Source organism: Ornithodoros turicata, chromosome 10 (assembly GCF_037126465.1).
Source record: "Ornithodoros turicata isolate Travis chromosome 10, ASM3712646v1, whole genome shotgun sequence".
In the NCBI taxonomy this organism is placed as follows: Eukaryota; Metazoa; Arthropoda; class Arachnida; order Ixodida; family Argasidae; genus Ornithodoros; species Ornithodoros turicata.
The window spans coordinates 35,071,314-35,083,529 of NC_088210.1; the positions used below are offsets into that span (position 1 = coordinate 35,071,314).

The 12,216-nt window shown below is 42.5% G+C and overlaps 1 protein-coding gene across 1 annotated transcript in view; it reads left to right on the forward strand.

Annotated features, from left to right (window-relative positions):
* LOC135370026 (protein hobbit-like) overlaps positions 1 to 12,216 on the forward strand; it is a 32,794-nt gene that overhangs the window by 4,223 nt on the left and 16,355 nt on the right. Inside the window, exons 10-25 of the mRNA XM_064603693.1 lie at positions 584 to 642; positions 707 to 851; positions 1,900 to 2,030; positions 2,336 to 2,487; positions 3,259 to 3,283; positions 3,361 to 3,484; positions 4,383 to 4,694; positions 5,343 to 5,429; positions 6,900 to 7,011; positions 8,438 to 8,555; positions 10,066 to 10,177; positions 10,300 to 10,391; positions 10,882 to 10,954; positions 11,412 to 11,513; positions 11,630 to 11,689; positions 11,879 to 11,969. Coding sequence (XP_064459763.1) covers positions 584 to 642; positions 707 to 851; positions 1,900 to 2,030; positions 2,336 to 2,487; positions 3,259 to 3,283; positions 3,361 to 3,484; positions 4,383 to 4,694; positions 5,343 to 5,429; positions 6,900 to 7,011; positions 8,438 to 8,555; positions 10,066 to 10,177; positions 10,300 to 10,391; positions 10,882 to 10,954; positions 11,412 to 11,513; positions 11,630 to 11,689; positions 11,879 to 11,969 — 1,795 coding nt within the window. The remainder of the gene's footprint in view (positions 1 to 583; positions 643 to 706; positions 852 to 1,899; positions 2,031 to 2,335; positions 2,488 to 3,258; positions 3,284 to 3,360; positions 3,485 to 4,382; positions 4,695 to 5,342; positions 5,430 to 6,899; positions 7,012 to 8,437; positions 8,556 to 10,065; positions 10,178 to 10,299; positions 10,392 to 10,881; positions 10,955 to 11,411; positions 11,514 to 11,629; positions 11,690 to 11,878; positions 11,970 to 12,216) is intronic.

A 12,216-nucleotide genomic window follows, 5' to 3' on the forward strand; every position in this document is an offset into this window, starting at 1 on the left:
AATTTTCCGGCGCATTGTTCTGAAATATTGCTAATTAATTTACGAGGACTTAGTAACCTTTTTGGAGCGATTGCTGAGAGTCCTGTAAACCATGCGTATTGATTGTAGGACAGGTCCATGACAGGCATTTGCCTCAGGCCTCATGCTTCATGCAGAAGATATCCAACAACTCAGAAATCGTTGAGCAAGCATTGGCTCACGCTTAACGTGTACCATTCTATGTAATCATTTTAAAACAACTGCCAAAGCACAGTGCATATTTTTTTTGTCTTGAGCCGGACGATGGTCGTAGCTGAGCTCTAGCACTAGACAGATATCATTGAACTCCTTCAGAGGAAGTGTAGTAAGTATATGAGTGATGTTGACGTGTAAGAGTATGCCGCATGTAGCACTGCCTGTGGCCAACAGGGTCACCATTCATGACTGGGTCTTCAGGGTGCTTTTGTAAATAAATCATGCAGTGAGGAAAATATTTTGCGTGGCTTCTCTCAGTTTCATGAATGAAGCAGGGTTTTGAACCTCCTTTTTTTTAACCTCCTAGGTGCTCCTTTAAGTTAACGCTCCTCGAGACGTTTCTTTTCAGAAGGCATCCATTACGATAGAGTCGTCGACGATAAAAGTCTTGAGGGAAAACTGGCAGAGGTTTGTCATAGATCTCTCATTCTTGCTGGCATGAGACTTAATGGGCTTTACTTTTTCTAAACAGAGGCCTGTGCCTGGAGATGCAGAGCATATCAGGGGAACTTCTCAAGGGGGACCTCTGTAGTTTGTCCCTGAGCCTTGGGAATATGGCTGTGACCAGTGACCATTCCAAGGTTTTGGCTCTCAACGTCGCTGATTTCAAATGCAAGGTAAAGGGTCCTAGTACCCTTGTCACATGGGAAATTGAATGTCATTTCCAGAGAATGACATTCACTGAATGCAATTCGTTCAATGCCATGCAGGAACACAAAATGACAATTGCTTACCAAATGAGTTTGGGTAACTCATTCGCTTTTGCTCTGGCACAAACTACATACTCTGCAGATGCTCCAAAACACTGCAGCGTCAAATAGTAGTAAGTAATAATAAGAAAAAACACAAATTAAGAGTTATCAGCCGATATATGTGTTCGACGAGTTTGTTTACTTTCCATATTAAAAAGGGACTCAGTTTGCAAAGAACCATCTTTTTCCAGTTTACTTGAGCACCTGAGTTTCATATTACCCATATTTATTTCTCGAGCTCGCTTTAAACCTGTATACCATCATGAGCAGTTCACGCTCAAAATTTCGCTTCATGCTGTTCTTAAGATGAGACATAACTGAATAAGAAATTTATGCATATGCTTCAGTATAATGCAGTCCTAATCATTTGCAAATGACTCTTTTTCTTTCTTTTTTTTTTTCACTTTTTACTTCAATGCAGCACGAACGAATGGCATTCAGTGTGAATATAATTAGCTGGAAATTGCATTCAATTTCCTTTGTGACAGGAATATAGGTCTACTATCAGTCTGCTCTATACTGTATCAGTATTGGTCAGTCAAGCCTGTTTTTATACTGGTAACAGATAGTCTGTTGCTGCTACCTACTGCAACCTTTTGCAGGCGTTTCAGGTGCGAGACTTTCAATACAATAAGTTGTATTGCCTAGACCAGTGGTTTTCATCCAGGGATCCATGAATTTCATATGTAGTGTCCCGTTTGCTTTACACATTTCTCCATAGGATCATAATAGTAGGTCCATCAAATTTGACCGGCCACTCAAATAGTGTGGGCTGAGATAAGATAAATGTTTGAATTAAATTTGATGCATTTTTTTCAGTAACTGGCACACAGTGAGTATGAGGAGTGACGGCACACATACCGCATGCGTGCAGCATTTTCTCATACAGTGTAGTATATTGCTTCTTCTACAGTTGCAAGAGAAACATGCTGATGTCAACATGCGTTTGACATCATTCCACATCGCATACTGCGAGGAAGACTATTGGCTCCGACTTCTTCCCTCTAGGGATAGCCAGCAACCTTCAAAGTCCCCAACAAAGGGGTGAGGACATCTCATCCTAAGTCACCTTAGAAATGAGACACATGTAAAGCATCGCAAAACAATTGTATCCCATTACAGTGCTCGTCTTCATTCACCATGCAAAGCAGGGAGCAGAATTTATCTGACTATCATTACTTAATTATTATCGTGAATTACGCTATGTTGCTGCGTGGGATTTTGACTGTGGTTAAAGTGCACAGTTCATCTGGTTTTACAACAACGACGAAACTGTTTTGGAATGAAAATCTTTCGAGAACACCTTTAGCATATTTGGAGTCCTGACTGTTTCACATTTTTACTCTCAGCATCTCCCAGTGGCTGCTCCCTTTAGTAGTGCATGCCACGGCAGAACTGGAAGACGTGTCTGGCTCTGCCAAGACATTGGACTGTGGTCAATTTAGTGTGGGCCTTGTTCACGCACGCTTCACAGCTGATGCAGGAATGGGATGCCACGAAGGTGCGAAAAAGATGTCCTTTTCATATGAATCGTGAAAGTGTGTTTTAAGGATCTCTCTGTGTTCAGTATGGGGCTGCTCCTGCGTCCAATAGGATGTTCAAACCAGAGCCGTTTCGAGGGGGTTCGAGAGGGGCAGCCGCCTCGGGCGCCTTCCCTAAGGGGGAGCCGGACGGCAGGTCCGGACAGCACTATGGGGAGTAAAGCGATAGCTGGCATAATTGTCACCTGCACCCAAAAAAATTTGGTTCAGTGTTGCTCCTATCAACTAGAAGAAAGGACGGTGTTATAAAAATGCGGCACGTGTATCCTCATCGTAGCACACTTGAATTGTGCGACCAATTACTGCAATTCACGTGGATAAAATTGTTCCTTTCGGAGTTTGTTGCTACGTTCGTTCTTTTGGCAAGCAAAGCACGCGACTGTGACGCACGAGACACCGGTGACGGCAAGTCTCAGTCAACTGCCCCGTACTGTCAACTGGTCAACGTATTTTCTGAGCTACATATATTTTTTTACCTCTCCGGAAGTGGAGATAAGCTTTTGCAATTCCTTACAATTTGTGGTGCACGTTAAGGGAACTCCCGTGGTCAAAATTATTCACGGTCCTACCCTACAGAACGTGGAGTATGTCGCCTCACAGTATACGATCACTTACATTACATGTGAGTGATTGTTCTGCCAATATAGTAGGTCATGCTCATGATTCCTGGAGCTCGTCATAGTTATGCTGCCTATCTTTGAATGTAGCTTTCTTCTTTTTCTTTGTTGTAGGAGGCATTGGTGATATGGACATCAGGTAACGATTCTTAAGCTTCACTCAGGCATTTAGTTACTCTATTAATGCAGCTGACCGAAGGATTTTTCTTTCGTCAGTTCTGAACTGATGCTGGAGACAGTATGGTGCACGATGGGAACTTGTGAGCTAGCCAAAGTCCAGCAACTCAAACGCTTCCACTTTTGGAATGTCCCGCTCTCAGCAGGGATGATGTTGCTCAAAGTGAGTGGATGTCTGCAACTCTGCCATCAAAATGATTATTCATTCTGTACAGGACCAGTAGGAACCCAATTCTTGCCGCTACTTCGCAAAACTTGGCTGTACGATCGTATCATTGACATCACTACATTATTCTGAGAGTTAACATTGTTGAGTAGTCGCAGAGAGCTCGAAATATAATGAATTGTAACGTAAATAATTAAATCGAAACTGCGGTTAGCGTTTAGGATAACAATTTTGGTTCCATAAACTGTCCACTGCTCCGAACGAGTGTACAAACAAACAAAAGAAGCAATCTACGAAAATTACGACAATGTATTTTTTCTAGCATTTTTTTTCCATGTACCGCCTTATTTACTCGCATAATTAGCGCACTTTTTTAACAAACAAAAAATATTGCGCCATAGAGCGTGTGCGTTAACTACACGAGGACAACTACTGCTGGCTCTCCCTACAGTGGCCATGGGATGGTGCCGTGGGTGATGCTAAAACATTTGAGCACCCAAGTTGGCGGCGCATTAGTTATACGAGTAAATACGGTATGTCCTCTAAATTAATTAACGATATCTTAAAACGATATTCTGGAAATTTTTCACACAAGAGGAATGAAAATGAAAGCTGATGATGAAAAGCAGGTTCAGTTCAGGTTCAGTCCGTCTAGTACTGTAAAGTCTGGTCTGTCCACTCAAAGCCAAGTGCATGCACGAGAGAGACGGGAGCCTCATATTTTAAAAGGGGAGAGCGCAAAACACAGCAGACGACACGGACAAGCTCTGTGTGATCTGCTGTGTTTTGTGCTCTCCCCTTTTGGAATATGGACGCGTAGCAACGTGCCCGTCTTTCAACTCTCAGTGCACAAACCTCATTGTTGATTTCTTTATCTATTTTTCTATCTTTGCAGGTTAGTCTCACAGCACACGATATTCGTATCCAGTGCATGTTATGCAGCGTTCACTGGGAGATCAACTCCCAGTTGGCTGACCTTCTGGCCAAGTATAGGCTCAAGCCTCGAAAGGCTACTGCTGCTCAAGGTGGTACCGCTCGCGCACTATCTCTGCATCTCAACATGAGCGACACTGATGTGTTTGGCATCACGTCGCTGAACACGGGACTAGCCGTGCGTGTCGACAGTTTAAACTTGGACTATGGCAGTGACAGAACTGACGTCAATGTGGATGGATGTGCTGTGTCGATAGTCACTCCCAGTGGGCAGGTCAGTTGGTCACTAATATCTGTAACTGTACTAATGTGCCAGCATTTTCAGCCAACTTGCTTTCTTCACCACACTGACTTCAGACTGACATTAATTTGAAATGAAAATGGCAAAGGCACATCGCGTAAAACTGCTTATAAATGACAACCTTTGGGGTGAAAGGACCAGTCAGTGGTTCCTTACTGCATCATTTGTTTCGTGACACAAATGCAAAAATCATACGCCTGTCCCACCAGTTTATTTATTAATTTTTTTCTGCCTTCGATAGGTGCCTAAAGCCAATATTTTTTCTTGCCTAAACATCCAGGCTCTAATTATATAACTTAGGTTTCTCGTTTTCGGGGATTACAATTTTTGGGACATCCCGAAACGCGGCAAAAAATGAGCGCAAAACGAAACTGCGGTGATTCAGTGAATCAGTGAATTAGCTGATAACATTGTGAGAATACAGGATAATTTCTTTTTGTCACCTATCTTCACTTTACCTCGGAATACCTAAAAAAAACAGAATCCCCGAAAATGAGAAACCCTAATTATAATTTACAGTTTAATACAATTCTAATCTGAAGATCGGCTTGCAGCTCCATACTGTCCCTTTAAATGTGCTGACACACGTTGACTTCGACATCTATTCTGCAATTTGCGCAGCACTATACCTGCGTGGCTGCCTCGGATGTGAGACTCGGAGCCGTGTACGTCAAGAATGCTCGTCTCAACTACAAGGACAATCAGAAGGTACGTAAATATGGTACTCATTGCGAGAATTGGAGAAGTAGAAGACTCGCATTAATTCTACCCTGATAAGGCCACAAAATTAAGTCCAGAAGAAGGCTTTCGTGCGATGCTGTTTTCTGATTCTCTCCATCAAAACATAGGAAGCAGCGTGGACTCATTTAGTGCATAGCTTCTCAAACTGTGTTCCACAGAACACAGGGGCAGCTTTCCTATGTTCTGCATGTTGCCCCTCTCTTGCACCCCGTCACGCCACCGGGACTCGGGGGTTACAAGTACGTGAGCCAGGCCAGCGTTGGCACTGCAGAAGATATCTTCAGTATGGCTTTATGGAAAACAGAGGAAATCCCCAATGCGTTCCCTGGTGCATCTGCAAACGTCGTGGAAGTGCCCCCGGGGGTGAAAAAGTTTGAGAACCTACGCTTTAATGTCCCAATTTCAAAGGGGGGAAGTTGATGCCGTGTAAACTGCTTTCGTGACCTTGGAGGAAACCTTCTAGCATGAGGGACTTGACACACACGTCATACTCAGGGTGCATCATGTTCCCAAGGTTTTGTGTGTCCTCTGCCATTACGGTACATTACGAGAACTGCTCACTTTTGGAAATAGTATATCGCTAATAATAAATAATTTTGCTTTCGAAATAAAGGGATTTATGCCATCCACTAAAAATTTGCACTGCCCGATAATTGGGGTTGATTTTGTGGCTCCTAGAAGATGAACGGTCGACAGCTCTGCGCCAGATGGGCGTCGCCATGTAGAAACGCAAAAAGGAGGAAAGAAAAATGAAGCCGTGCACTCCACTATATTGGGCGAGTGGTGTGACATCGCAATCCGGTAGCCGATGGAAATAGTTTTCTTGACCCACCAAATTGAAAGCTCCCTTGCTCATGAGGATTACACACTGCACTGTTACATTTTTGCGCAAATATGTATCCTGGGGCTTGTAATCCTATTTTCAACTCCTCTTGACCTTTTTTTCCCCCAAGCCCTTCCGTGCTTCTTTGAGGAGATGGAGACCCTTCCTGTTGACTACACAGCCATAAAAAAGGCCCGGTGACGGACGATATATTTTCGAATTGGGTTTGTGGGGTTCGGGATTGGGTTGAGTTCAACATTGCAGCTAAAGAAATGAATGCAAGCACGTATAAGAGATTATTTTTTGCCCCGAGATGTTTCGATGCTTGCCTGTAAATAAATATTTTGGAATATGAATGACCCCCTTATACTTCCAGCATCGTGTGAACGTGAACCTGCTGCAAGGCCTAGCGAGCCATGAAACATCTCCAATGCACCTATATAGTATGCGCTGCCAGTTAAAGCAAGCCCTCATTCAGAGCCACACCCTCTATTTCCAACTTGGCTATCGTGACAAATCTTGGATTTTCTCAGAGGTTGAATTAACGGGATTGTGGCTCTTTGAATAACATATGCGCCCTAAAGTTATCTTAACACAAGATTTTACTCCTGAAGGAGGTGCAGCTCCAGTTTCATGAAGAGGTCTCTTTGAACTGGAATACAACATTCCACATGACAACACTGACACTTGTCCAGGAGATAAAAGCCCTAAAGTCTTCACTTAAAGGTAATATTCTCATACTTGAGCATTCTTGCAAAATTCGTGACTTGCATTGTGCTTCTTATTTCTTTTGATGCTCGCCTGAAATGCTTTGTTGTGTAGGAGGAATATAGAAAAGATAAAAGAGACTCACAGTGCCATGCACATACACTTGTACTACTTGTACAGATAGAATAAATGACCATATCTGACCTGACTCCATGTTCACGTCAGGATGTGTAGGTGTCAACTTGGCACCACTTGGTGTTGTGGTGTGATCACGGAGAACACAAACTACAGTTGTTTGATTTCACAAACTACAGCATTGCTTGGCTTGGCTGATGAAATCAATGACCTACATATGTTTTAGTTTATTTTGTGCACCTATGCAAGGAATACGCTATTAGTGTGTGAATTTAAAGATAGGTGAGACGAGAAGTGTTTTATTTATGCAAACAGTATGTCTTGGTTAGAGTATCCTTTTATTTCAATCGTGCAGCAGCTCAACCCTAGCTCATACCAGGAGAACTCATACCAAACCCAACTCATACCAGGGCAAATCATACCAGGACAACTGCAGCGTGGGATGTGATTGATATTGAAGATATCGAAGATTCACAATAAGAATTGTTGAAAGGCACTGCAAAGATTATAGAACACACACAACAGATACTTATATAAATTATATATATATATATATATATAATATGTGAGAGCTACAGTTGTCCCCATTGTTAGTCGTAAGCATGCGACATCTCTCGCACTTCCTTAGTGACGGAGATGTCCGCTGTGGTGTCAGAGCCGCATGGGTTTCCATATTTGCACCGCCAGTTTTCTACATGGCAATTTCTCCCTTTTGCTGTAAAACTTCTAATCCAGGTTGACATCGATGCAAGCAACTGTCTTTTACGATTATCTGAGATAACTTGGGACAAAGTGTCGCAAACCCTTTAACAACACAAGTTGAACCTTAGGCTACATCAAACGTAATTTCTTCCTTGCCCCCGTAACACTGTATAAGATCCTCGTTAGGTCAAAACTGGAATATGCAGCAGCAATTTGGGACCCTCATCGGGAGAAACATTGTGTACAGAATAAAGTTGTACGTTTTATCCTCTGCAGTTATAACTATATATACGCTGTAAATGAACCATTTTTGGTTCTTTCATAAAATTCACTGGCATGATCCTACACTGAAGTCATGTCTGCTACTTCCTCCTAGTTACATTTCACCACGAATAGATCATTGTCACAAAGTAAAATTTCATCTTTGCCTGACTCAAAACTTTTCTGGATCATCAGTGATCTTTCCCAATATGAAATTTCCTGGTATGGTAATTTTCTGAGCTTGGTTTAGCTGTTTTGGTATGTGCTGGGTGGTCGCTGTGACAGGATAGGCTCGTTAGTGAATGTTTTTCTAAAATGGATCTTGTGGCCTTCATTCTCTCTTAAGGCCCTGTTGAGGAAGATGTCGGGCTGGAAACCTCAGCACCTCCAGCGAGGAGAATTACGTACAACATCTGCTTTCAGGGACAAAGTGATTTTGAATTTATCTTGTCCCACGATCACCGGTGAGCTCTCATCGGAGTATAAAATTGGGAAAACCTGCCATAATGGCCCCTGGTACTGTGACATCCTGGCTATAGCAGCCTTATTGTGGCTCGTTGCAGTTTATAATGCAGATTAATAACACGCGTTACTTCCATCTAGGGTTGCCACCTTTCGAAGTGAGAAATACCGGCTGAGGGAGAGGAGGTGGAATAGAGGGCAAAAAGGAAATGCTTGTGGGAAAGGGAAAGTGGGTGAGGAACGTTCTAGCTGGCTCGACACAACCACCAACAGCTTTGCAGAATCACTGCTCTTGTACCTTCCGAACACGAGACGTAATGAATAACAATGATAATAATAATAATGAAAAAAATTAAGAAAACGAATGGTGACTGCGGAGTTGGGTCTGTGCTCCAGATTTATTCAAGCTGTAGTGGAATTTTTAAAGGAAAAACCCCGTAAAAGCCCTTATGAAAGGTCTTAAGCCACAAATACCGGCAAAAGGCTGCCGGTATCACCTTCCTACCGGCAACCGGCAGAGGAAGCAAAGCACCGGCAGAGGAAGAGGCCGTGCCGGTATAATACCGGCCTGGTGGCAACCCTACTTCCATCACAGTACAGTACCTACACTTTTTTGTTATGTAGAGGCAAGACACATGTATGCCTGTGTTGTAACGCGAAGCATCGCGAGACAAATTCTGGCAAAGGAAGTCATTGTGTCTAGATGAGGGTTCACAGCACTATGGGCATTGCTTGTGCTGCTCATTTCTGTATCAAGGCACGCCATTGTAGCTGGGGCTGAAACAGTGGCGGATCAGACCACCTCTCCCTCCTTCACTACGTGGACATTAAAAGTCAGAATTTGTCTGCGACTGCAGCTCATCAGGAACCTGCGGACCTAAATATTTAGACAAAAAGTGCAAGACGCTTTCCAGAAAACCAGTTTTCAGAAACATCGAGACCTTTTTTATTTCCAAGTTTTCCCATTTAGTACCCGGGGACGTTCAATCACGACTCGCAGACGATGGTGGCTTGTCTTCGTGGCTACGACCGCTGAAAACAGGGTCCTGATTTGCTGACTTTTAATTGTTACATCACGTCGACGAGCGCGCAGGCTTTCTGTATCTGTGGCGTTGATCAGACTCTCAAATTGGGGGGAGGGCGGTTTCTTTGTCTAACCGCGTGGAGGGGGAGGGGAGAGAGGGAAATCCATTGTATAAACCAACGTTTTGTGGGGGCGATCCCACCCGGATCCACCACTGGGCTGAAAGCTCTTTCAAATTCGGTAACCACCAGTACCACCACAAACCAGTAATGTATGCGGAAACAAATTTGGTTTCATTGCAGTCATTTCATATTTCATGCCGGTACTCCAGGGTCTGTGTCCAAACACTGTACCGTGCCTAGAAATGAATGTAATATTTTGTAGTAAATACTCTATATAGTGTGAGAGCCTCAATTACACGTGGGATCATTGTGGCTAGCTTTTGCTGCACAGTTTTCAGCCGGAAATGGCTTCCCTTTCTGACGCAGGGTTAGGTTTGCGACCTGCGATTTAAACGTCCGTTTAAATCCGACGGCTCGATCTGCCAACACAGAAATGTTAACCATCTATTTTGACCATCATCCCATCTTTACATTCCAGGTAACTGAATCTCATATACTGTTTGTGACCGGATGGTTTCCATCTGCAGCTGTTAATAATTTGTCGTTGTTATTCTCGTTAATTTGGCGCTACAGTTTCTGACATTTTTTACCTATATGCAGCAAGTGCAGTATACGACCATTCCTGCAGGACAGGTATCGACCTTCAGTCGAAATACTTTTAAAGACCTGTTGCTTGAACAGAACAACCTGTGGTAAGCAGTGGCATCTTTACCAGTGGAGTACCACACTCAAAATCTGCGTGGTCTGTTTCATGCTTTTCCATGGCCCATTGCATATCTGAATGACAGCAAGAGTTACAGCAGAACTTTCATTACTCCCACCCTGGAAAGACTGCAAAATTTAGTAGAATTATACAGGGATCAAAATAAAGAAATGGTGGGAAAAGTGTGCAAATCGAGGTCACTTTTATTTGGCAAAGTATGTAGTTCGTAATTGCTTCTGCAATGACACTGATGTGTTTGAAGAGTGTCACTGTCAAGACACAGATGAGGAGACAAAGATTCTCCTTCTCACCATGGTTTTTGCAGCACTGAGGAGCAGACATTACTAAATATTGGCAAGACTGTCACCCAGATTTTGAGGTGTGGAAAAGCGAGTTGACTCACACTTGCCCTTATGTCACATTCCTCCATATTATGTTGTTGCAGAACATCGTGTTTTACTTTATGCTTTTTTGTCCAGGACTCTCACCATTGACGAGATGCACGTAGTCTTTCCTTACGGCTACAACTTTGCAGAAGCATTCAGTGAACAGGTGATCTTAATGATGCCACTAGGCTCGTTATTGGACCCTCGTGCCAGTCTTTAAGTTTAGAAATTCTGTTAATATTGCTCCGTACGTATTCTGCTCCACCTTTCTTGTGAGCTAAACGTGTAGCTGCCGAACACGATGGAGGAGGAAGATGCTGGAAAACAGTGCTGCGTATAAAAGAGGGAGTCTGGCCATTAGGAGGAGCCTAAAAGAGAGGCTTGACGTGTGAATCAAACTTGAACGCATTTCATTGGTTGCCGGTTTCTATGGGGGCTACTAGTTTTGCCCACTTAAATAATGCTGGCAAATTTTTATCTATTATTAGTTCTTTAATTGCACTTCTAAGGTTTTCATTGGGCTCTGTTTTTGAATTTACTTTCATATTTACGGTGACTATCTATCTACATTTTTTTTTACCTAGGAACAAGAAATGATGTTTTCCCTCTCACTTCGTTTTCAGCTGGTGAACATCGTAAAATGGCTGAAACTGGTGCACCAAAGAACAAAGAAGCCATTCACTGATGCTTCTCCACTTCCCTCCGACTTTTCCATCAAAGTTCGAGTGAGATATTAAAAAAATTATCTTATCTTTTTAATTTTTGTTTGTGCATTATAGGGTGAAGTGATTTGATTAATTGTCTCATTAACATACCTAAAAGCTGAGACTGTCGCTTTCAGCTGTTAACGGTAGAAATTGGAGACGATCCCTTTGAGGTCAAGCTGCGTGACAATTATGAGGTAACCTTCCCCTTTCTTTCTCTTTTTCTTTATTATCATAAACTATACTTGTTCTTTATAAAGTTATGTTACATGATGTTATACACATATTAAAGTTGTGTAGTTAGAGTTATATTAAATAAAACTAAATTATTATGAGTGTTGAACCATATCTGCTATCGTTGGGTGACACAACTTGATTTATATTAGCTGTTGGAAGATGAGTACCATGAGAGCATCAAACGGAAGAAAGTGTTGGATGAAAGAATAGGACTTCGAACCACACATCGTATGCATCCAGGTTGGTTCCGTATTGACTTGCACAGTTAGAGCACCCAAATGTTTGTATATGTTACTCTCGCATGAATATATTTAATGGGAATGTTGACAATGTGACCCTTGTGTGGCACTATGCGTGTTTTGTTTCAAAAAATGTGTTAATTATGCGATTAAAGCCACTAATTTAGTTCTTAAAGTTTATACGAAATTAATTGACACATCTGTACGTTAAAATGGAAACACTTGTTTCAACTAAGCCAATGCTTTTG